This window comes from Microtus pennsylvanicus, chromosome 20 (genome assembly GCF_037038515.1).
Source record: "Microtus pennsylvanicus isolate mMicPen1 chromosome 20, mMicPen1.hap1, whole genome shotgun sequence".
NCBI classification, from domain to species: domain Eukaryota; kingdom Metazoa; phylum Chordata; class Mammalia; order Rodentia; family Cricetidae; genus Microtus; species Microtus pennsylvanicus.
Window position 1 is genome coordinate 32,701,411 of NC_134598.1, and position 21,969 is coordinate 32,723,379.

General features: G+C 45.5%; 1 protein-coding gene across 27 annotated transcripts in view; it reads right to left on the reverse strand.

The window, feature by feature from the left end:
- Anks1b (ankyrin repeat and sterile alpha motif domain containing 1B) overlaps nt 1-21,969 on the reverse strand; it is an 867,834-nt gene that overhangs the window by 13,555 nt on the left and 832,310 nt on the right. For 22 of the 27 annotated variants that reach the window (XM_075954277.1, XM_075954274.1, XM_075954273.1 and 19 more), the window contains 3 exons: nt 14,805-14,816; nt 13,881-13,967; nt 7,101-7,238 (listed from right to left, as the gene is read on the reverse strand). In XM_075954277.1, the coding sequence (XP_075810392.1) occupies nt 7,101-7,238; nt 13,881-13,967; nt 14,805-14,816 (237 nt within the window). Of the gene's footprint in view, nt 1-7,100; nt 7,239-13,880; nt 13,988-14,804; nt 14,817-21,969 lie in introns of all 27 variants that reach the window. The other 5 variants (XR_012908611.1, XR_012908612.1, XR_012908614.1 and 2 more) reach the window with 2 other exon arrangements.

Consider the following 21,969-nt stretch of genomic DNA (forward strand, 5'->3'; position numbering starts at 1 on the left):
AGCCTAGTTCACATTTGTGTGTCCCTGTAGAGTATCTATTGATGGGGGCTCTTGAATCTTATATAGAATAAAGCATGAGGTGTGGCCATACACTCACTCAGTCATTGCAGGGGTCACTTTGCTTCCCATCCCTGACAACGTGCTGATACGGAATGCTGCCAGCATCCACGCCATCAGGTAAATGTGACAAGGACAGAAGTGAGCTGCGGTGGGAAGGACCCCCCAGGGAAGGGCCCCTAGGCAGGCAGGGAAGCCACCCTTTAGCCACCGACCATTCAGACCTCACATCAGTACTAGAAAAACAGTGGCCACATTTTCACGACTGGAATCACAGAACAATGTGTTGGTGCCATAGCCCTGGGAGCCACAGACCTGGGCCTGGCTATTCCTTAACAGGAGCACTTCCTGAATCAGCACAAGGCTCCCTGCCACCGGGAAGAGGTTCAGAACTGACAGCAGGGATCAGAACTGTGTCTGCACCTGGGAGCAAGGGCAGAGAAACCCAAGTGTCATAACTAGCTTCAGGTCAGCTGTATCCGTGCACTCCAGTGATAGAGGCCATAAGTAGAACCCTCAGGTTTTCTGCATGGACTAAATACATCAGGGCTGAGCTCCTTATCACATTCACCGTAGAGACAGACTAAGAAGTGGGTGTGAGGGGCTGGATAGTTGGCTAGCTAGTTAAGAGCACCTGTTGTTGCTAAGGACCCAGGTTCTGTTCACAGCACCCACATGGAGGCATTACCACCTCCTCAGGCACACGTGGTGCACAGACCTACATGGAGGCAAACACTCATGTGCATAAAAATAATAGAAATAGGTCTAAAAACTGAAGAGGGTGAGATTCCAGTGGTCTTTTGGTCTCCTATCCTAGGAGTGCCTGGATTCTCAGGGAAGACACCGCCATCAGTCTTCCGCCCAGTTAGTTACTGACAGAGTCAGTAAAAGATGGCAGGCACCCACAGGGACATGTGTACAGTGATAGCCACGCCAAACAGAAACACAGCATTCCAAGGCCCAATGGTTAGTGCTTCAAGGGGCAATGACCAAGGACTGGTGTCATCTTAGAAAATAATATTTCATCTGGGCCTGGAGGTGCAGGCCTGCAGTCCTAGTTAATCAAGAGGCTGAGGCAGGGGGATTGCAGATGTAAGGCCTGCCTGGGCTAGAGAGTGGATTTAGGCCAGAGTAGGCAACCAGTGTGGCCCTGTTTCAAAGTAAAACGAAGCTGTGATGGAGACCCTGTCCAGCATGCATGAGTCCCTAGGGTCAATTCCTGATACCGTAAAACCCTTCGTTTCAACAATCACCTCCTCCAAAACTGTTCCAGAATGGCTGATTGCGTTACTCAGCATGCACCCTTTGCTCGTCTGTCCTCTGTCCCCCATGAGTTACTGCTCATCTTTGTAGACACCCTCCAGCCACGCGCTCCTCAAGGCTCTCTCCGTATCTCCCTGCCTTTCCTCCCAGGCTAAGTTTGGATCTCTTTCTTGTAGCCTCTCAGCCCTCGGGCATAATTCTGCCACCGCATGGCGTTTGTCATAATTTTCCCTCTGTAGCTCTGACCCCCTGGCTGACTGAGTGCCTTGAGCAGTACCAGTCTCCTTCAGCTTTGCAAGTCTAAGGGACTTAGTGTACGGTACCGTTGGTCCCCAACGAGGAAGAGGAAGCTACAGTAAGTTTCTAAGATAAGGGAACTTGCATCTTAGGATCAAAATAAGTCCACGGTGGATGACTGGGCCATCCCTTCATTTTATCTTTTCTCCCACGGAAAGACACGGTGAACAAGTGCCGAGCAAATGCCAGTGGAAGGCGTCTTCAGTCTTGTCAGTATGGCTTCCGACAGAAGCTGTAGTTCTCTTTGTCTTCATTTTGCTTGAGTCCTTGTGTTTTAAGAGCTGGGATAAGTTTTATCTGCAACTTGCTTCACCCACGTCCAGAGGCAAAAATAACTGAGAATATTCTGGGCATATTCACAGATCTCATTGACATCTCTACCTATAGTTAATCTTCCCAAGTACCACCTAGGAACGACCCCACTAGTTTCTAGAAATACATGTCATTGCCTACTTGTGATCTTTGGTATTTAGAAAGAAGCAGAACACCTCCGACAAGAGGCATATCTGGACCAGGACTGACATATTAACTGGCCACCATTCAGAGGCCTTCTCCGGAGCTAATTTATGCTAACTGAATGAGAGAGGAAATTATTTCCCCACCCTAATTATAGTAGGAGTATACGTAGATGATGTTGGAGATACAGAGACTGTGGAAGAAATTAGGTTCACCTGTAAAATCCCACCGTTGGGTACAGCTACTGCTATATTCTGTTGTTTTCCTTTTATATTTGTATATACCCTCACGTACTTCATAAACTCCATGAATATTTATATATGTGAATTTAAATACCAAATCAGGGTAATATTTTATGTGCATTTTTATAAGTTGCTTTTCATGTAATGCTGTATCATGAACAGATTTTGCATGCCATTATACATTTTTCAAAGACAATACCCTGGAATGTGGCAGAGCATCCCACGGTATCTATTAAGGTTTAATGTCATGCTTCACCCCAAGCCTAGGTAGACACGGCATGCTCGCCGAGTCAGGACTCCCTTCCTGGTAACACTCCAGGCTTTCCACAGAGGCCTCACACAGTGGCGTGGGGTCAACTGTGCTCAAGGGTTCATTCGCCTTCTAAGGTTTCGGGCCAGTTTGAGCTCTCACATCACCATACAGGGTCAGGACCACTAGAATGGAAGGAGGCCCTCACGTTACTTGGCAAGGAAATGGGAGAAAGCGTTTTCAGATCTCTTCGTCTTCCTCTTCAACAGCTGAAGCACTTAGTGGACGCGATAGTAAATTCCTTACTGGCTCACGAAGCCTTGGGAATGGGGCCCTCACCAAATTCAAGACCTCTAAAAGAGTCTTGCTGTTAAAAATATTTCTCAAATGGATGTGCCCATTTTCTTGAGTTAGTAAACTCAATACAGCCATTCCTCTGTGTTTGGACCAAACCGAGGATGCGTAAGTGTCTTATTTCTGATAGGGTAGGATTTGACCTCACCTGTGAACACCTCCTACGCTCTATGCCGTCTCTAGATGACTTGAAATACTGAGCAAGTGTTCATCCTCTCCAAATACATCCCCATGTGATATTGGTTAGGGAATAAATGAGAAGAAAAATCAGTTGGTACATGTTATTGAGTACATAGTGCTTTTCAGAGCACTTTTGATCTGTGTCTGGTTAGACCCGTGGATACAGAGCTTGTGGAGTGGAAAGGCTGACAGCACACACAAATGCCTTTTTTTTCTTTGTTTATTGCAGATGCCTGCCTAATGCCTCAGGCTCATCCTACTGAGTTGAATTAATGAGTTGTCATGTCTCCAAGCCTACCACATGTCCTCACAAAGTAAATGGACAGGCTTCCAGCCAAGTATCCCTCCTCTGAGAGACCCCATCCCGCTGGGCACTGGGGCAACCTCAGGATGGCATGGGTGCAGTTTTAGTGCAATTACCTGTCTCTAACCCACGTAGATCCTGAGCTCTTAGAGAGACGACACCTGTAGATGGCTAACAATAGGCACACGATGAGCACAGGTGTGCATCTGTGTGCAATTTTACTTTCCCTCTCAGATGGGAGCTACAGAGCACTAAGCTTATGTGGAAAACCAAAACCCGAGACATAAATCCCAACTCGGGAACAGATGACAAGAATATCATACCACAACTGTCCCTCCCATTCTCTACATCCTTAGCAGCCATGCTTTATTGAAAACGAGAGTTGTAAAGACTGTATGTGGTTCCTCATTGAAAGCATGGTTCTTCCCTAGGAGGTGTGAGCTCTGTCATTATCTCTGTGTGTGGCAGGAGCTTCCCCAGGAGGTGAGCACCGCTGTTATCTCTGTGTGCGGCAGGCGCTTCTCTAGGAGGTGAGCACCGCTGTTATCTCTGTGTGCAGTAGGTGCTTCCCCAGGAGGTGAGCACCGCTATTATCTCTGTGTGCAGTAGGTGCTTCCCCAGGAGGTGAGCTCTGCTATTATCTCTGTGTGCGGCAGGTGCTTCCCCAGGAGGTGAGCTCTCTCATTATCTCTGTGTTACAGAAGAGGAAACCAAGGGCAAGTGGTATTATTGATCAAACTATGACAGAATGAACCCACCTTGGACTTAATACTAGTCTGACTGCAGGGATCACACCCCTAAATGTGACTGTTACCATAGTTATTTTGGAGGGCTGTCTAAATACAATCCATTGTCTATTTTAATGATTCTGCATGTGTAGGGAAACCTGCATCTTGATGGAACATGTGTGGACTCTTTTCTATGTCTGTTTTCCAAGCAGTACACTATGGGAAGCATTTACATAGCACTGACAGTGAATGATCATATAAAGTATGCATAATATTGCATATGTAAATGACATAGGCAAATACTATGTCATTTCATAGAAGAGACTTGAATGTCAGTGGCTCTGTGAATTCTTTAGATTTAGAACTAACCCTCCTTGGATACAGATGGATTGTTGCACATATATAAATGTAGTGAAGAAATCTGTGACAAAACTCAAAATGCCTGCTTTCTAACTGTCCAAAATGAGATTGATTTAATACATCATCCATTACTATGGAGGCCCCAAAATGTGAGCCTATTTCCACCTTGTCTGAAGGCCAGAGATTCAGCTTGCTCAAAGTTGTTGCCATTCCTTTCTGACCAAAGGGACCAAAGGTCAGAGAGTTGGAACTTCTATTCCTTCAAGGTTATTGTGTTTCTACCTCCGAGGTCCCACCTAGATTTAGATCAGAGAGTTCTGCTTGATCAAGGTTATTGTCAACAGACGTGGCTAAGTCCAGACTTTGTATTTCAGGAAGAAAAGTGGATCTAGTTCTACCCCAAACAATAGTCAAAGGATCCAACTAAGTCCCCGCTCCCCTAAGAAGATAACAATGGATTCCACCCCAGGAGTGGTTTGCCTACAGAATGTTTTGGTCTAGGGCTTGAGTGTGATTTGTCTGGTTCTGGCAACAGAATATTTAACTAAGAGCGTAGGTTACACCCTTCAACTGGTCTGTTCATTTCCTTGTATCATGGTAATGCAGTTTTTTTTTAAATCTTATTCCTACCTTTTGGGGCCGGGGTATTTTAAGAAAGTGGACATTAAACACGGGCGGATTTCAGTATTCACTGGTGCTATCCTATGTTTCTGCTTTATTATTTTCACTCGCATCCTCGTTCTCTTTACTCTTTTTCTAATCCCCGTGCCCCTACCCTGGTAAGTGGTATCCTTGTTGAAGCTGGTGTCCGCTATGTTACAGAAAGGATGAGGGGAAAGGATATTAATCTCTGCATATCCGTGGTTGATACAGCTTTATGGTATGCTGCCGTGTGCCAAGGTGAACCCTTCACTCCTGAAGTTGTTTTATCAGAGCACCAACCAAGGCAACTTACCCGAGACCCCCATTTTGTTCTTGTCTATTCTTTTTACTTTTCACCCCCCTGCCGTTTGAGAAATGGTAAATTTAGTGTCGATGTAAATACTGGAAACAGGCAACACGTTATATGTATCGCCCCACATACCATCCCCCAACCCAGAAGTGCCACTGCTGTGGAAGGAACGCTCTCCAAAAGTGGCTCCTGGACCAGGTGAGCTTGGGAGACAGCACACCGTCCTCCTCCAGCCTGCATGCATCCAGGGCACCAAGTGTCCCCTAGGACACGAGCTCGGAAATTCAGTCTAGCTTCCTTAGGAAGGCCTTGCGCTCTCTTCTTAGGCCACAGGACTTCTAGGGGAAACTGTTCCGGGACATTTCACAAACCGGAAGCTTCCTGTACATCACCATCACCGAGGCTTATTCTGACAGCAGATAAAACGCATGGGATGTGATGTCAGTATGAAAAAGTACCCTGCCTGCAAAAGGTCTATGAGAAGCCGATAACCGGATACTTAGAACAACAAGGCCACCACAAAGCCCCACCCATCCATCCCACCTGTGGGGCTGAACATGCACTTGAACTTCAGAAGGGATCTGTTACTTTATTTTGTCATCACTGGTAACCCAGAGGATGGCTCAAATGGATTGTAAGGCCTTAAGATTGGACTGGGAGTTGCTCTATATAAAGAACTGCTCAGGTCCAGGTCAAGGCGGGTGGCCTTTGTCATGATTTTGGAAGTTCAACAAACTGCGTGCACTTAGCAAGGATTAAAGCACCAGATTTGGGTAAAACGAAAATCCTTTGGAGCAGACTCAAGAACTGCAAGCCCGTGAGTGTCCACGCTAAGCCAGACATCTGGATGAAGGATAAATGCTACAGCGGTTTGCCGCACGTCCTCTGAATTCATCAAGACACGCTGATCCGAAAACTAAACAGCTGCGGTTAGATTTTTCTCCCCTGCCCCTCCTGAATATTATGGAGGTGAACATATTTATCATGCCTAATACTTAGAAACGGTACCTAGAGCAACCTGCAGAGCTAACAAAGGGACAGGAGGCAGGGAGATCTTGCTGTATTTTTGGGACTAGAAGAAGGAAGGGATTTCTCTAATCTGAAAACTGGAAGTTGAGAGTTGAGTCTCAACAGTTTAGGTATAAGGAAAAATACAGAGTTCTAACTTGAACGAGAGACTGAAAATACAGGAAACTCAAGAAAGCTAAGCCTGTTAAAATACTTCTTATTTGGCTTTCTGGGTGATCGCCTTGAAAAATCCCATTTGAAGATCTAATCTCTAGGGGCCCCAGGGTGTGATGGGATTGGGAGACAGAGCTTTTAGGAAGATGGCTGAGTTAAAATAGGTCATTAGTGTGGGCTCTTATCTAGTCTAACTGGCGCCCTCAAAAGAGAGAATTTGTATGCAGGCATCTCTGTGGATGGAAGAACACAGAGAGGACTTCATGAGAAGACTGACTGTTCACACACGGGAGGGGAGAGAACTTAGAAGAAACCACGCTTACTGTAACCTTGGTCCCATACTACAGCTTCCAGAAACGCAGGCAATAAATTCCTGTTGGTTAAACTATGTAGTCTGTGGTGTTTTGTCACGGCGGCACAAGCAAACCAGTACATACATCTATGGAACATGTATCCAGAGCAGGTGGGGACTCACCACATCGAAGGCAGTAAACACGTGGCAGTAGTGGTGGTTGGACTTCAAATCTTTCGTGATATAAGCGAACGTTGAGAGGTCTTCTGGGTCCTGGGCGGCGCAGGAGATATTACGAATTTCATGCTCAGCAATTATGTTCTAGAAGAAACGACACAAACCATCACCGTTTTCCTTGGAGAACCTGCATGCTTTAGAATCAGCACGGTAATTCTGGGAACCCAGATGCTTTTCTTTTTCTCTAGGATGTTCTAGGCCAGCAGTATTCAGAGTGATTCAGTGTGTCCATCCATGGGCAGATGTACACCAGGTCTGGAAGGAATATTTGCATTTAATAATAATAATAATAATAACAACAATAATAGTAGTAGGAATAGTAATGATAATAGTAATAATAATAATCCTAAAATCATCATATCCTGGATGAGCCCTTGCCAGACGCTGTGCACTGAAGCAGTCTGGGGGACAGACAATTAGAAAATGAAACAAAACAGTAATTGCTAAACATGTCGCCATTTCTCTTCCCCACATCCTGCTGTAGACAGGCAATCTTGCCTACTGCCAATCCTGTCTGGAAGCGGTCATCTGCCACTTGCATGTGTGAGGGGAGCTGTGGGTGCAGGAGGCTGTCCAAATCCTTCACGGCTGTGTGTGTCCTCTGTTCCTCCCCACCCCTTCGTTCTTAGGCGCTGGGATGGAACCCGGGACCTGGATCATGTTGGAGATGTGCTCTACCTTTGGTTCTATGCCAACTTCTCCACTCCCAAAGCAAGGGCCCGGTCAGGACAAAGCAGGTGGGGAAGCCTCAGAGTGTGCTCTCTGTCTTTCTGTCTCTCTCTGTGCAAGGTTTTCAGAAGGCTGAGAGTGCATGGCCAAGGGAAACACCACAGTGTGATAGTCAGGCTGTGGTGTCTTGCTGGATGCAAGGACCTATGAATAGGATAGCTCTGTGCTCACTAGACCCACCACAGAATAGTGGTGTATGCGTGCATGTGTGTGTACGTGTGTGCATGTGTGTACGTGTGTGTGGCTGTCACTTTCTTACAGGTGAGGAAACTGGGCTTTAGGGGCCTCACGCAGGGCAGGTGTGAGGTCTGGGTTGTTTGGGGGTGCTGACCCTCTTGAGGACACTGCCACGTTTTACATCCCCCCTCCTCGCCTCTGAGAATAACTGGTGGGAGGAACAGGTCAGTACCATTGTCCTGAAGCACAGATAGCCAGAGAGCAACATCTTTGCTGCAAAACCTGCTGGGAGCTTCTCTTGATACACAGATGTATTTAAAAAGCCCTACAATGGTACAATCCTTTTTATCTTAAAATTTCTCATGTCTTTTGCAGTTGTCATAGATATAAAAACCCCAATGCTTCAGTTACCCTAATTACTTTTTAATTGCGTATTTTAAAGAACCCGTTGGCAATACAATGTTCCACGTCTACTCATCAATGCTGAAAAACACTGACAAAATGTCCTTCCCTGCCAGCGCCCTCCGCGAGTACTTCATGTCCCTCACTCTACCAAGCTCTGTGGTTGGGAAGCAATTACAGAATTAACACATAAGAGAAAATTAAATTAAGACATTCTTCACTGTGGCCTTGAATGCTGACACTGTGTGCAGCTGCTCTGTCAAAAAAATAACTCAAATTGAAATTGGAAACAACAAACAAGCAACATTGTACCGCCAGATAGCTTTGACATAGGAAGCCATGGTCCTCTTCGTGCACTCAGGTACCGAATCAGGAACCCATGGGCCTTTAGAAGGAATTTTAAGGTCTTTGTAGTCTTTGAAGGTACCACAGAGAGTCTTGGTCCTCACTGGATTGCTGCTGGACTTCAAAAGTCTGGACTCAGCATTGGCTTCAGCTGCCGTGGTAGGGACTGCTGTCAGCTGGACAAAAGCTACCTTAACGTGGGAGAAGGGTTTCTGGGCCTGCTCGAGGGGGGCTATCTTGATTATGTCATCGAGGTGGGGAGGCCTGGCCACTGTGGGCAGCACCATTTTATGGGCCCACTTCTAGACTGACTGAGAAGCAGAGAGACAGCTGAATGAAACAGTTGCTTCTCTCTGCTTCTCCACTGTGGCTGCTATGTGATCAGCGGGCGTAGCCCCTGCCCGCTGTGGCATCTCTGCAACCATGGGTGATGATACCTGAGCTGTGAGCCAGGGCAAACCCTCTATCCCTTCAGCCTTTTCCAATCATGTATTTTGGCATAGCCATGTGTAAAGTAACCCAAACACCTGCCCAGGAGCTACATTGAGCTGGCGAGTACCGGCTCCAGCTTTCAGTTGGCATTTGTGTCCTTGAGGACTTTGTCAGCGCTGGGGAGATGTTACATTAACAAGTGCCCTGCAAGGTTTGCAGCACTGCATTTCCCAGCTCCTGACGGTTCACTGCGACCGTGCTGTGGTCCCCGACAAAACTACGAAGCAGCTAAGTTGGGTCTCCAGTGCTCTGCCCTCCTGTCTTCTGAATCCTTCCCAGGATTTTTTTTGAAGGTCTTTTCTTTCTTATCCCCAAGAGCCCAGGAGTGGCAGAGAGAATGGAGTCATTATCACTGAAGCTCACCCCCAGGGGCAGGGGTAGCTTTGATGTTCCTTTGAGGCACCTGCGATGCTTGTGTTATACAAACGTCATTGTTCCTCTCTACTAAAAATGTCTCAGCTAGGAGGAAAGCGATACCACAAAGACGGTCTATCCTCAGGCAGGAATATACTCGCAGAGCTTTGTGAGAGATCCCTGGTAGAGCCTGGTGAGGACTGGGATGTCTGAGGAGAGATGTCGCCTCCCTCATCACCTTTGGGAATGCGAGGCCAGGTCTCGATCTGTGGAATGGCTACAAGGCCAAGGGCTCTGCAGCTGCAGGCATTATGGAAACTGGATCTCTCGCTCTTCAGTCAGGCTTCGGTTGTGGCTGCTCCGCAGATGAGATAGCTCAGTGGAAGACCAGCCTCTGTGTGTTAGCTTTCGTTCCTAGGAAGGTTTGTTCCAGGGAAGGCTCATGAGAAGAACTGGGGAGGAGCTCACCTACTCTCCTTTGGATAGAGTTTGGCCACTTAATGCTTTTCAACTTCTGCTCGACCCTCACCTTTCACTATGTGGAGAAACAGCTATGGGTGTGTCTGGCTGTCGTGTGCGGCACAGAATTGTTTGGCCCGGCCACTTAATATGACGGTTCAAAGATGGGTGTGGCTTAAGGATCTACCTCTCATATATTCTTTAGTCTTCACCCTACCACAGAAAGTCTCCCTTGACCGCTTCCTTAGGCCAGACTCTTTCCCATCAAGGGTCTGAAGTGCGCCCTCTAGAGAAGGACCAGGATGGAGGCAGCGCTCTGAGAGGCGGTTAACAGAGGATGCCCTGTGGGATGATGGATGCTGAAGACTGTAGTACCTACCAACTGTGGTCTCTCGGGACTCCCAGCTGCTTGTGAGAAGCATGTGCTATGAGCACTTATTGCCATGTTGGAGGTTGCCATTCGAAGAAAAAACAATACTCAGAAAATAAAATGAAAAGGATTCCAATCCTATACTCCTCCTAGTGCAGTCACTGGGAAGGCTAGGGAGAGAGACACCATAGGAGGGGAAATATGACCCAAGTCTCTGTCATTCCTGGACATTGGAACTGGGTCGCCTCTAAGACCCTGCTAATCTCAAGAAAGGTCAATAACCAAACAGCTGGAGTCCTGGTGGCCAGGTTCCTGCAGGGGCTGATTCTGGGATGCTGAGCTACGGAAGCAGATATAATTTCCCTCCAACATCGTAGGACTAAATCTATCCCAGGTTCCAGTTCAAATTCAACATCCCCTTTGCTTCTCCTTTCTTAAAGCAGGCTTAGTGTGTAGCTCCCTAAGTTGCTAGGTGGTACCGTTGTGTGTTTATAACCAGGCATCTGGCCCTTCCCCACGAACCTGAGCTATTCCTTATTGACCGAAAAAGAAATGCCTCATTGCATTGGAGGCTTCATCTTTGCCTTCTCTAATCGGGCCTAATAGGAAATGAAGGGTAATTAACATCTAATTCATTACCCATTGTACTTTAAACTAATCGGCAGCAGGTAGCTGAGGAGTAATAGAAAATGTATTAGGTGAGGCAGTGGGAAAGGTGTGATAAATAGGTTGTGCAGTGGGCAGACACTGGACAAAGGACAGGGACCTTAAGGTGTCCGCGTGGACTGGACAGACCTGTCCGGTTTAAGGCGGAGGGACACACACACACAATGGAAACACACTGAGGTGTGTCTAGCCCAGGCTTCCTGGTCACCAGCTTCTGAAAGGATGCGATCCTCTCACACACTTCCACTCGACAAGCGCTCTAGCCGAGATAGCACTTTCCAGTGGGGGATGTCCAAGGACTCTAGGATGCAGCGGTTGCCTTCATCTCTTCTCCCTTCCTGCAGCTCTTGCATGCCTTCTGAAGCTAGCCCCTCAGCCCTGGGCATCCTCCTCAGCTCCCAATGCAACCTTCTACTACTCGTCTTTCATTCTTCTCATCAGTCTCTACTTCACCCTCTCACACAGCAACTGGGAGCCTCTCCTCCCAGAGTCTCCCAGACTCTTTCAACACTGTCACACTGGGCAAGAGCAGTTACGTGGCCAACTGAAGTGAATGTCCTTTAAAGAGCCAGGCGTGTGTCGACAGTCATAGACAGCTTGGTGCCGCCAGCCACCAGACGCCCCGTGCCTGTGCTCCTGAACCTGGAAATCTATCACAGACCACAGCGCAAGGACCTGAAAGATACCCTGATCTCCTTTCTTCAGGGTTTTTAATTACATAAAACTACCTTGCTGATGCTTTCCAAGAGGTTGGTGAGCAGGGGTCTATGCAATCACTGGCGATTGAGCTTGAAGCCTCGCAAGAGCATCCGTGATGACGTCCCTTTGTGTGTGTCTCTCTGCGAACTGCAGCTAAACTGAGTCCCAGCTAAGCTCCCCTCCCTGTTCTGATGGTGGGGGTCTGGGCAGAGTGGATGCTACTGATGTAGGTGGTTATGACACCACTAAATGACAGACCTGACCCTTCAGACTGCAGCAACCTTCAAGGGAAAATGACTTGTGTTCGGAAATTGTCAGAATCTAACTCAGTTAGGCAGTGTTAAACTCAGCATTGCTCTTCAACTTCTTCAACTCCAACAGGGTAGAGATAGTTGCTCTAGGTTAGGGTGAAGGGTGTGCGTGTGTGTGTGCGTGTGTTGGCGGAGGGGTCAAGTACCAAAGTACCAAAGCCTTCCTTTCACATTAGCTGAAATGAAAGCAACGGTATCTTCATGAACATTTAAACATTAGAACTCTTTAAACAACTTAACTCCGATTTAAGGATAAGGCAATTTTATGTACCAGAACCGAAATTCTCCAGGAAATAAAAAAAGTCAATCAAGGGTTGTTTTGATTTGAGTCTCTGTGATTGCAAATCTGACATCATAACAGCCAATATCATACTGCACAGCTGAGTCGTCATTAAAGATAAGGTACTTAATATACTTGGGCTACTACTGTTAGCCATCATGGTGATGCTGTGGTATAGGTTTTATGCCTGAGTTCTAGAATTTTCTTCCAAATTGGGAGGTTGTTATTTAGCATAGTTAGGAACGCTTGGGCTCATTCAACTGCCAATGAAACATTTTATAGAAAACCAACTCGGAAAATTTCTAAAGGATTGTTTCAGATGCTTAAGTTTAGAGACACAAAAGGGTCACCATCCATGGGATTTTCCCTGATATCACAATCCAGTTGGCTCTGGCTCCATCACCACTGCTAGAGTTGACTTGCTTCATGACTCCCCATTCTGTTTCTCCAAAATGGAGTGTATCTAGGGGCAAGATCGGGGTGAGCAAGGCAGGGGACAGACACTGTGTACAATGGTGATGACCTCATCTCTCCCTTCTGTCCTTTATCAGTCGAAGGGACAGGCGAGAAAAATACATGGACCATTAGGGTTTTGTTGAGAAATCATTCAGGTTTTACAACAGTGACAGTGGCCATATCTAGCATCAGGATTCTGTGGTCTTGGCGCTGACAGGAGTGCGAAGATACTTTTCAAGGAAAACACAATCCAGTTGGCCACACTTGACCTCAGAGCTGCCAAAAGTTCCCACTGTGAGTACCAAGACACAGCATGTTCTCGGTTGGTTTTTTTGATTGCATCTCTTATGAAAACAAACAGTAGCAACTCTCTTCATCCCATTAGTGAGGAATAAAAGGTAGTTATAGAATATAAAAAGTCAGGATGTGCTCCTTACCCAGGTATTCATGAGCTGTACCAAAAGAGGGACAATCACTTCTTGGCCTTTTGGCTAAGATCAAGTGTAGTTTCCAAAGGCAAGAATACACACACACACACACACACACACACACACACACACACACACACACACAAACACACACACTCACTGAGAACCACAGAAAGACCAATGTCCTCACCCTTTACCTACTAACGTTCTTATGGCAAAGAAATGGCACCATGCCTTTAATAAGCGATGTTGTTGTTGTTTCAGTGTTCTCTAGATCCAAAGGGACATGACTGCTAAATGACCCCAGTCTACCAGAGGGAACACTGTGATATGGAAGAGCAAAATACTTATAGCCATCTTAGCTCAAGACCCCAAATAAATCATGCCTTTCTGTGTGTGTAAGTGGGTCCACACACATACATTCACAGCTCTGGTTGTAAGCAGGAAGCATGAAGGCAAGGAGGGGGAGGCGAGATACAAATGGGGAATGCCGGGGTTTTAGATCACATACTCAGGGCCGTGTCGGGAGTCTGAACCAAAGAGAGGATTGACACCTACCTTATTTGTTGCATCAATAAACTTGACTCCTTTATATGAGACTGAAAGAATAATAGTGGGGACTTTCTTCATTTGCTCTGTAGACTTCTGAAATTAAAATTAGAACGCTGTTAGAGCAGGGTGTGTTGCATGGCAACCGAAACGCATTGTTTTTTTTTTCCTCTTGAAAGATAAAAATGAACTGAGGCTAAAACCACACACACACACACCCCAAACACAATCAGATTTAAATGCCTGTCTCTCTTGCCATTAGCTATGCTTTAGGCTTATAAAGTATCTGTTGGCCTTGCTACTTCTTATGGGTCCAAGGGTGTCCTTTCCCCTCCCCCCAGCAGGAGGATGGTGAACTCGGTGTCGATTTCCTCGAGAAGAACAAAACCACGTTACATTTAACTCCAAAGGTGCGTTCAGCGGCAACAGAATCTATACCATCACTGTTCTATGCTCCTAGTCTCTTCATTCTTCAAGGCATAGGGATGCTCAGATGTGGACTTAAAAGAGAGATTTAAAACACATCCCTGCAAACTTGCTTTGATCCTGGCCAAATCCCAGAAGTGGATATAATATTTATAGCAGAGTCACACTGGACCACATAGGATTTCATACAGCTTGATGACAACTTAAGTCTTCCAGGAGGCGCCCTTAGCCACAGCGAAACCCTAGACGGGACAGGCGAGCTATTTTATCACACAGCTCGGCCATGTTCCTGCAGGCTAAGCTCTCGTGACGGATGTTCACACCGGCTTCACATGTGGGGTCTGCAGCTTCTCCCGTTTGTCCAGCTGCGCAAAGTTCCTGTGTAATTTAGCATGCGCCTTTCCTGCTTAGCCCTGCCATTTGTCTCCGTCACCGACAGTCTTGTTCACTTCACTTTCTTCCCTGCGTCCTCTTAATCATCGCCTTACGCATCGGAGATGGACTTACCTGACAGTTGGCCTGCAGGATTTCCCGCACAGGACAGGTAGGTACAGAACAGGAGAGAAAACACATGAGAGGGTGTGAGAAGAAGGAACCATTTCAATAACCCGCCAACAGCAGAAGGTCACTAGAAAGTAAAGGCTGAGCAGGCCTCACAGTCGGAAGCAGAGGCGGCGAGGCTTTTCACGCTGACCCTGCCTCTGGTTCTCTTCTTTCTGTGTCCTGTGTTGCAGAGCCTTAGGACGGACATACCGGAAAGGTACACCGTGGGCCTTAGCCAGCCAGCTCTCTACATTAGGGGACTCAGGAAAAGGATAGGAACTTTTTTTTTTGGTTTATTTAGATCACTCAGTCCATTAAAAAAAATTCTTAAATGTGACCAGATTTAAAGAAGGCTTTTAACGGGATGAGTGGCGCTCACGGCGCTCAGTGGTGATAATTATGCGGTATCTATTTTTTGGCCACTGGAAGAGGTGCTTATTGTCCTGACACAACATTTTTTTTTGAGAGCTACCATATCTGTTTCAGAGAAAAAGAGATTTATTAAGAGTATGACAATACATAAAGAGAAGCTCTCTTGAACTGTATTTTAACTAGTTTTAAAATTACTTAGACATGCCAATTTTTTTTTTAAAAATTACTAAAAAAAAAATCATCCTAAAAAGTGGAATATAACATTACATACTTTCGTGCTCTGAATGTTTTTCCTAACTGCTTCCGAACAATGTGCAGGACAAATCAAAGGCAAGGCCGGAAGAAATCAGATGCTCTGTGCTGGTTTTAAGGCAAAGCAGTGGCTGAATCTGTGACTAAGGCCGGGGCGGCACAGGCAATCATTTCGTGGACTGAATTTCGTGTGAAGAACTCTACAGTTTGTAAAGCGTAACAACGGATTTCAGCAAACCACCTCGCTCATCTCTTGGTGTGAGTACTTTCTCCCGGATAGACCTATTTGTAACCTGAAACAATATATAGCTACATTAAGATGAAAATACCAATATTTTATTTAGTATTAAGAAAAACCCCTTATTTGCTCAACAGTTGCATGGTTATTTCGGGGCCGCCCGCTGTGCTAGTCAATGCAAAGCTCGGGGTCCACTTCTCAGGGGTGTGAAATTGTGTGTGAATGCTACCGCTCTCACTGGCCACCCGAGTTAGCTCTGTGTTGCGGAGAATTGAAGTGGGAAACGGGGCTGGGTAAGATGGCTTCCAGGGAGAAAAGGCATGGCAGCATTGGGAGCCCATCTTGGCTCACATAGCACGCATTCTTGGCTGAACTGGGCATGAAGCAGGGCCACTGGGCTGATGGCTAGCAACAACGGCGATGTGGATAGAGTTCTTTTGGAATAGTGACTAGGAAAACATTCACCTTCAATCAAAGGGCAAGGTGGGTATTAATAAATTTATTCATTTATCAAGCTTGATTTCCTGCTGGGGGCACTGAGCTGGCTCTGCCATCTGAGTGGCAAAAAGAGGAAGAGGGGGCTGTTCTCAGAACAGAGTCACATCCATGTGTAAATGAGAGCTCTGTGGTGGTTTAGGTGTCGGTCGGGGAAAGAAGGTCGTAGAGTTGACTTGAAACGGCAGGCTTTCCCTGTCAAGAGCAGATTCACTGCTAAGCAGGTAGGGACTTGAGAAAGATGCCTTTGGCGGCTATGCAGAAGATGGAAGCTGAATGAGGGACACGGGAAGCTGCTGTGAAATCCAAGGACTGATGTAAAGTGTGGACTGCAGGGGAAGAGCCCCACCAGGGAGGGCGAAGGATCAAGAGGCTCTCTGTGACATCACAGAAGATGAAGGAGTGGGAGGCTGTCTCAGATGATGCAGCCGTTAGCAGAGATGGCACTGCCAGAGGGCAGACAGCATCCTTTCGCAAAGACGGACAGAGAGATGCTTTTGCATCCTCAGCATGCTAATCATCAAGAAATGAGAGACGGAACTCGGACTTCAGAGGGGTGGCTAAGATGGAAGCTGAAGGTGTCTTAGGGTGGAGTAGGAACCTCCGCAGAAGATTAGTCCCACCCTCAGTTTTTAGGACAGGGTTTCACTGTATAGTCCAGGTTGGCTTTGAACTAGTAATCCTGCCTCAGCCTTCTGAATGCTGAGTGTACAGGTATGTGCTACCACATTCGGTGGGAAGATACTTTCTTTTTTTTTTTTTTTTTTGAGATAGGTTTCATTATGAACCTCAGCTAGCCTGAAACTCACAGAGTTCACCTGCCTCTGCCCCGGAATGCTGGAACTAAAGGCTTGCAACACCATGCTGGGCCAAAGATGAGTTCTTAAGAACTAGGAATGGCATGGGAAGATGAACACAGATGATGTCACAGAAGCCAAGGAACAGATTGGTTAGGAGGCACAAGCAGAGCACAATCTCCTAAGAATGAAGAAGACACAAAAAGCAGTCTCTGGTTGGGCCGGAGGATTGCTTTTGTTGGACTTATGGTGTAAAATCCCAGGCTTTAGTAACAGGAAAGACCTGTTAGTAATTTTATTAGTGGTAGTTTGAGGAGAACTTGGGCAGTGGGCTGACCTGAGGGTTAATCTGATTTCTATAAGTCTTCAGACTCCCCATCACGCTCATCCAAGATCCACACTACAGAGGAAAGACAAATGGGCCAACAGTTCCCGCCCCCATGCCAAGGCAGCTCTGGGGGGTTCAGTGTTGAGGTTGGGCACAAGTCTCTGTGGTGACAATATTGGAAGGGGTCACACGTTCCAATATGGAGCCCAGACTGTCCTCTTCCTACTGAGTTCTTTGGCAAGAACATGCTGAACTGGGCTAGCCAAGACACCAAGCTCAAGGGGACCCTGGGAGGTCTGGAACATCACCTTTCTCCATCAAGGCATTGTGTTTTCTAGAAGAGCCAACAATCCTCTTTCTCGGGGAATTTCTGATGGTGTACTTTGATGGAGCTTTGAAAAGAAGTATTTTATATATAATTTTAATGAAAGATGAGCACTTGTAAAAAGAAGGCAAATATACTCAGTCTTCAGGGAGGCAGGAAATCCAGTATATACGTGTTCATTTCATGAAAGCTTTACGGGTTCAGGGAAGGGAACGCAGAGCTTCTGCCCCGTCAGGGGTGGTCTAATGCAGTCTTGACTCCACTGGTTTGTTCCCCGAGGGGCCATCATGGTTCCCTTCTCCTCTTCCCCAGGTCTGAGGACACTTGACCTAATCATTCACCCCTCAAGTAACAAAGGCTGAGCTCAGGAGATCTGGGTTTTAGGATTTAGCTTTCTGCTTTGCTGAGGTCCGTCTGTCTGTCTGTCTGTCTGTAGTCACAATGCCCCCATGTTCACGTGGAAGATGCAAGGCTTGTTACTTTGCAGATAGAAAACTCCCCCATGAGGAGCTCAGGGCAAACCTTGGTTTCTTGTTGCTTTGCTCTATCCTAAGGTCTTTGTGGCATTCCTGAGGTTTCCTGGCCCTCAGATTCTTTCTCCTTTGGTGCCAGCCTTACACCAGGGACACAGAATTGCAATGAGAGTCTCCTAACACCCAAGCAGCAGGATATTCATGGATAAGGCTCCAAATAAGCTTTATTGCATCTTACTTCCTGCGAAGACTGCTACGGGAAAATGCAACCATATTTTCCTTCTATTTTCCTAAGTTAAGATGATGATTCTTTTATTATTGCAAGAGAAGCAGTGTTTGGTGGCACAGCAATGCTGCATCTCTGCAATCTATTTGCTTCTTGGTTTAGACTGTCTGCATCAGCAAGCAGAGCTGAGTCATAATATCATATCTGGAACACTGTTCCTAAGAAGTAATTGAACACTTTTAGATTTTTTTTTTAAAAAAAAGAAGAGAAAAAGAAATAATGTTCTTTCCTATTTCCTGTTTGTGTGGGTGTGTATTCCTATATGTATGTGTGTTCCTGTGTATGTACACACACAGATGTCACATATAGACACATACATGTGCACACAGACCCATATATACACATATATGTTTGTACACACATATAGAGGCCAGAGAATAATTCCACAGCTCTCATTTTTCTTCAGACAGGACCTATCACCGGCCTGGAACCCACGAACCAGTCTAGTCTACCTGGCTAGTCAACCCCGGGGAGATCCACCTGTCCCTTTCCTTCTCAGCACTGGGGTTGCAAACATGCCCCCCATCCAGCCTTTTGTTTTAAGATTTATTTTATGTGTACTTTTCTTTTGGGCCTGCATGATGTATGTGTACCATATGCATGTCTCATTCCTGCAGAGGCCAGAAGAGGGTGTCAGATATCAAGAACTAGAGAAACAAATGGTCATGAGCCTCCCTCCGTGTAAGCGCTGGGAACTGAACCCAAGTCCTCTGCAAGAACAGTCAGCGTGACTGTCGAACCTCCCCGCCTCATCTCTCGTTTTAGCACGTGCTCAGAACCCCAGGCATTCAAGTGCTCTACCAACTCACCTACCTCCTCAATTTTGTCTTTTTTGATGTATGGAGGGTCTCAGACAGCCCAGCTGGCCTCAGTTATAGCTGAGCATAATTTAGAGCTTTAGTTTATTCTGGTCAATCACCCACATGCAGGCATGTCAGGTGTGAACCACCATTCCAACTTCTTTTTGTTTTTAAATATAAAGTAAGAACTGTTTGGTGCCAGGTCAGAAGTTATCCCTGCTGCTTTGACTTCAGCCTTAAAGCGTGCTCTGAAAATAAGTAGAATTGTCCCTCAGCATGGTGCTTCAGGAGTTCCTACAGCCAGTAGCCTTTAAGTTACCTGCCTCTTATACTATATATGCTGATATAAAGCATGCACCTGGCCTCTCTTCCAGCTGTGGGATTTGGTTGCTGTTTCCCATTAAAGCAGAGGATTGTAATCTGTGAGTCTACCCCTAAATAAATAACCCTCTATTATACTCAGTTCTGAGCTAGTGTGGGATTTCTCTTAAGTGTCTGTCTTCATCTGGTGCCCATATGACCAACTGAAATCCATTTAAAAACCTGAGAAAGCTTAAAAAGGAATTTTAGACACCAAAGAACAGAGTTAAGCATGGCTTCTTGGTAGCCAGCATTTTGCTGGCAGTAAGCTGCAGCTCCTTTAAGAGAGGTTTTCCTGATTCAGTGGTAGAAAAAAACCGCTGCTGTTTTGAAATGGCTGCAGCTTCCTGGTCTGTGCTACCAGAGCAAACCCTCATGAGGTCTGTTTATCGAGCATTTAATCGGGGTTTGTAAGCAGTGTGCTACAACTGCTTAATGGCTTGATATAGATCCGCTGCATACTTGGAACTGGGCAATGTGCACGGCTTGCAGAAGTGGTGAACGGGCTTCCACCATGTTGGACTGTGCAGAGCAAACAGGCAGGGCCATAAATACCCTAGTAAAGCTGCCCCTTAAGGTTTTAAGAAGCGCTCCTGGACAGTAAAGAATTACAGATACACAGCAGGACAGATTCAGACATAAAAGACCTCTAAATGGGTCACGGTGTTGGATAAATGTACGCAGGCTTGGGAGAGAGAAGAAAAAGAATATAGACATTTATAAAAAGAAGTAAATGGTATTTTAAAAAAGGTAAAGTCTTTAAAGAGACAGAGTACAGTCATAGATTAAAAGAAGTAAAAAAAAAGTTACATAAAGATGGAATATGCAAAGAGAGTCTGGATTATGTATATTATTATGTTTTGAGTTTTTTGACTGTGAAGGAGCTAAGTACAGAGAGACAATTCACTGTATAGGCTGCTAAGCTAAACTAATGTGAAGGTATCTTGACTTTAAAATTTGAGTCTAAGGATATGTTGCTTTGGAAAAGAGGTTCTTCTTTTGTTTCCACAGAGGATGAGAACCTGTGGGTTGCTTACAGACTAATATGGTTTGATGCACCAAGATCCCCTGAAAGGTTGCTTTGAACACTCCCCCCAAAATTACTTTGCCCAACTGCTGACTGAGATGAACCTAGCACACAGGATACACCATGAAAGACCTGATTAACAGTGCCCCCAATGAGCAGGAAGTAGTCTAAAAAACTATGCCCAAATTCCTAAATAGAGCTTATAAATGTTTGTTTATAAAGGGGGATATGCTATAGAGATTTGCATTGGTATGGATCTTGCTTTATTGATACAAACTTAAGGTCAATTTTGTTATATGTATATTTCTGCTCTTGATTAAGGTATTGACTTTGTACAACTCATTTAAAAATGTAATGTATAATTAAGAAATATAGGTTAATGGAAAGTTATATACAATAGTCAAGCTTGTAGTCATGTTAGGTTTTCTAGATATATAGCAATATATTTCAGTTATATAGGTATTCTTCAGATCTTTCAAAGACTACAGAATATGGCATTTAAAATGTTTAAGAATTTAGGATTTTTCATGACAGTGAGACACATCTGCTCCTGGCAGCACCAATCTACTTTAAGAGGAAGATGGGCACCGAAGAGGCTCCTTATGGAGTTTGCTAGCCATTTAGGCAAGAAACTGCCCTTGCCTGGACTGCTTGATGGTATGCTATATAAACGGGACATGCAGGACCCACAGAGAAATGACTGCTGAACTTTCCTAAAGGTAAGACTGTTCTTCAGGGTTCCTGCTTCATAAAAGAGTCTGTAGGACACAGAAGAAACTGACAAACTGCTAATATAGGTAGAACTGTCTTTGAAATTTCATGCTTCATGTAAAAATCTTCTGGATACTATGGGCTTATAGGCTAAAGATAGATGCTCCAATGATACAGAAGAACTTTGGGTGACTGTCCAGACAGCGAGATGTCTCTGTCCAGACAGTGAGATGTCTCTGTCAATTCTAGAGCTTTGGAAGTTGCTTACAATGCACTTCCTGCTTACTTAGGTAATATCATATCTTTCTGGAGTCTTTGATGGAGTTGAAAAATTTATAGTTTTCCTTATGATAAAAGATAAAGTAGATATAAATATTGTAACTGTAATTCTTGCTTGATACCTGTTTTGTTTTATGTAATTTTACTATGTTAAAGTTAAAACCTTCCTTTTTATTTAAACAGAAAAGGGGAGGTGATGTGGGATTCCCCTCTGTATGCTGTGAATGCCATTGGTTAGTAAAGTAACTGCCTTGGCCTGTTGATAAGTTAGAGCAGAGTTAGGTGGGGAAAACTAAAATGAATGCTGGGAGAAAAGAGGCAAAGTCAGAGAGAAGCCATGGAGCAGCCTCCAGAGACAGACATGCTGAACCTTTGCTGGTAAGCCA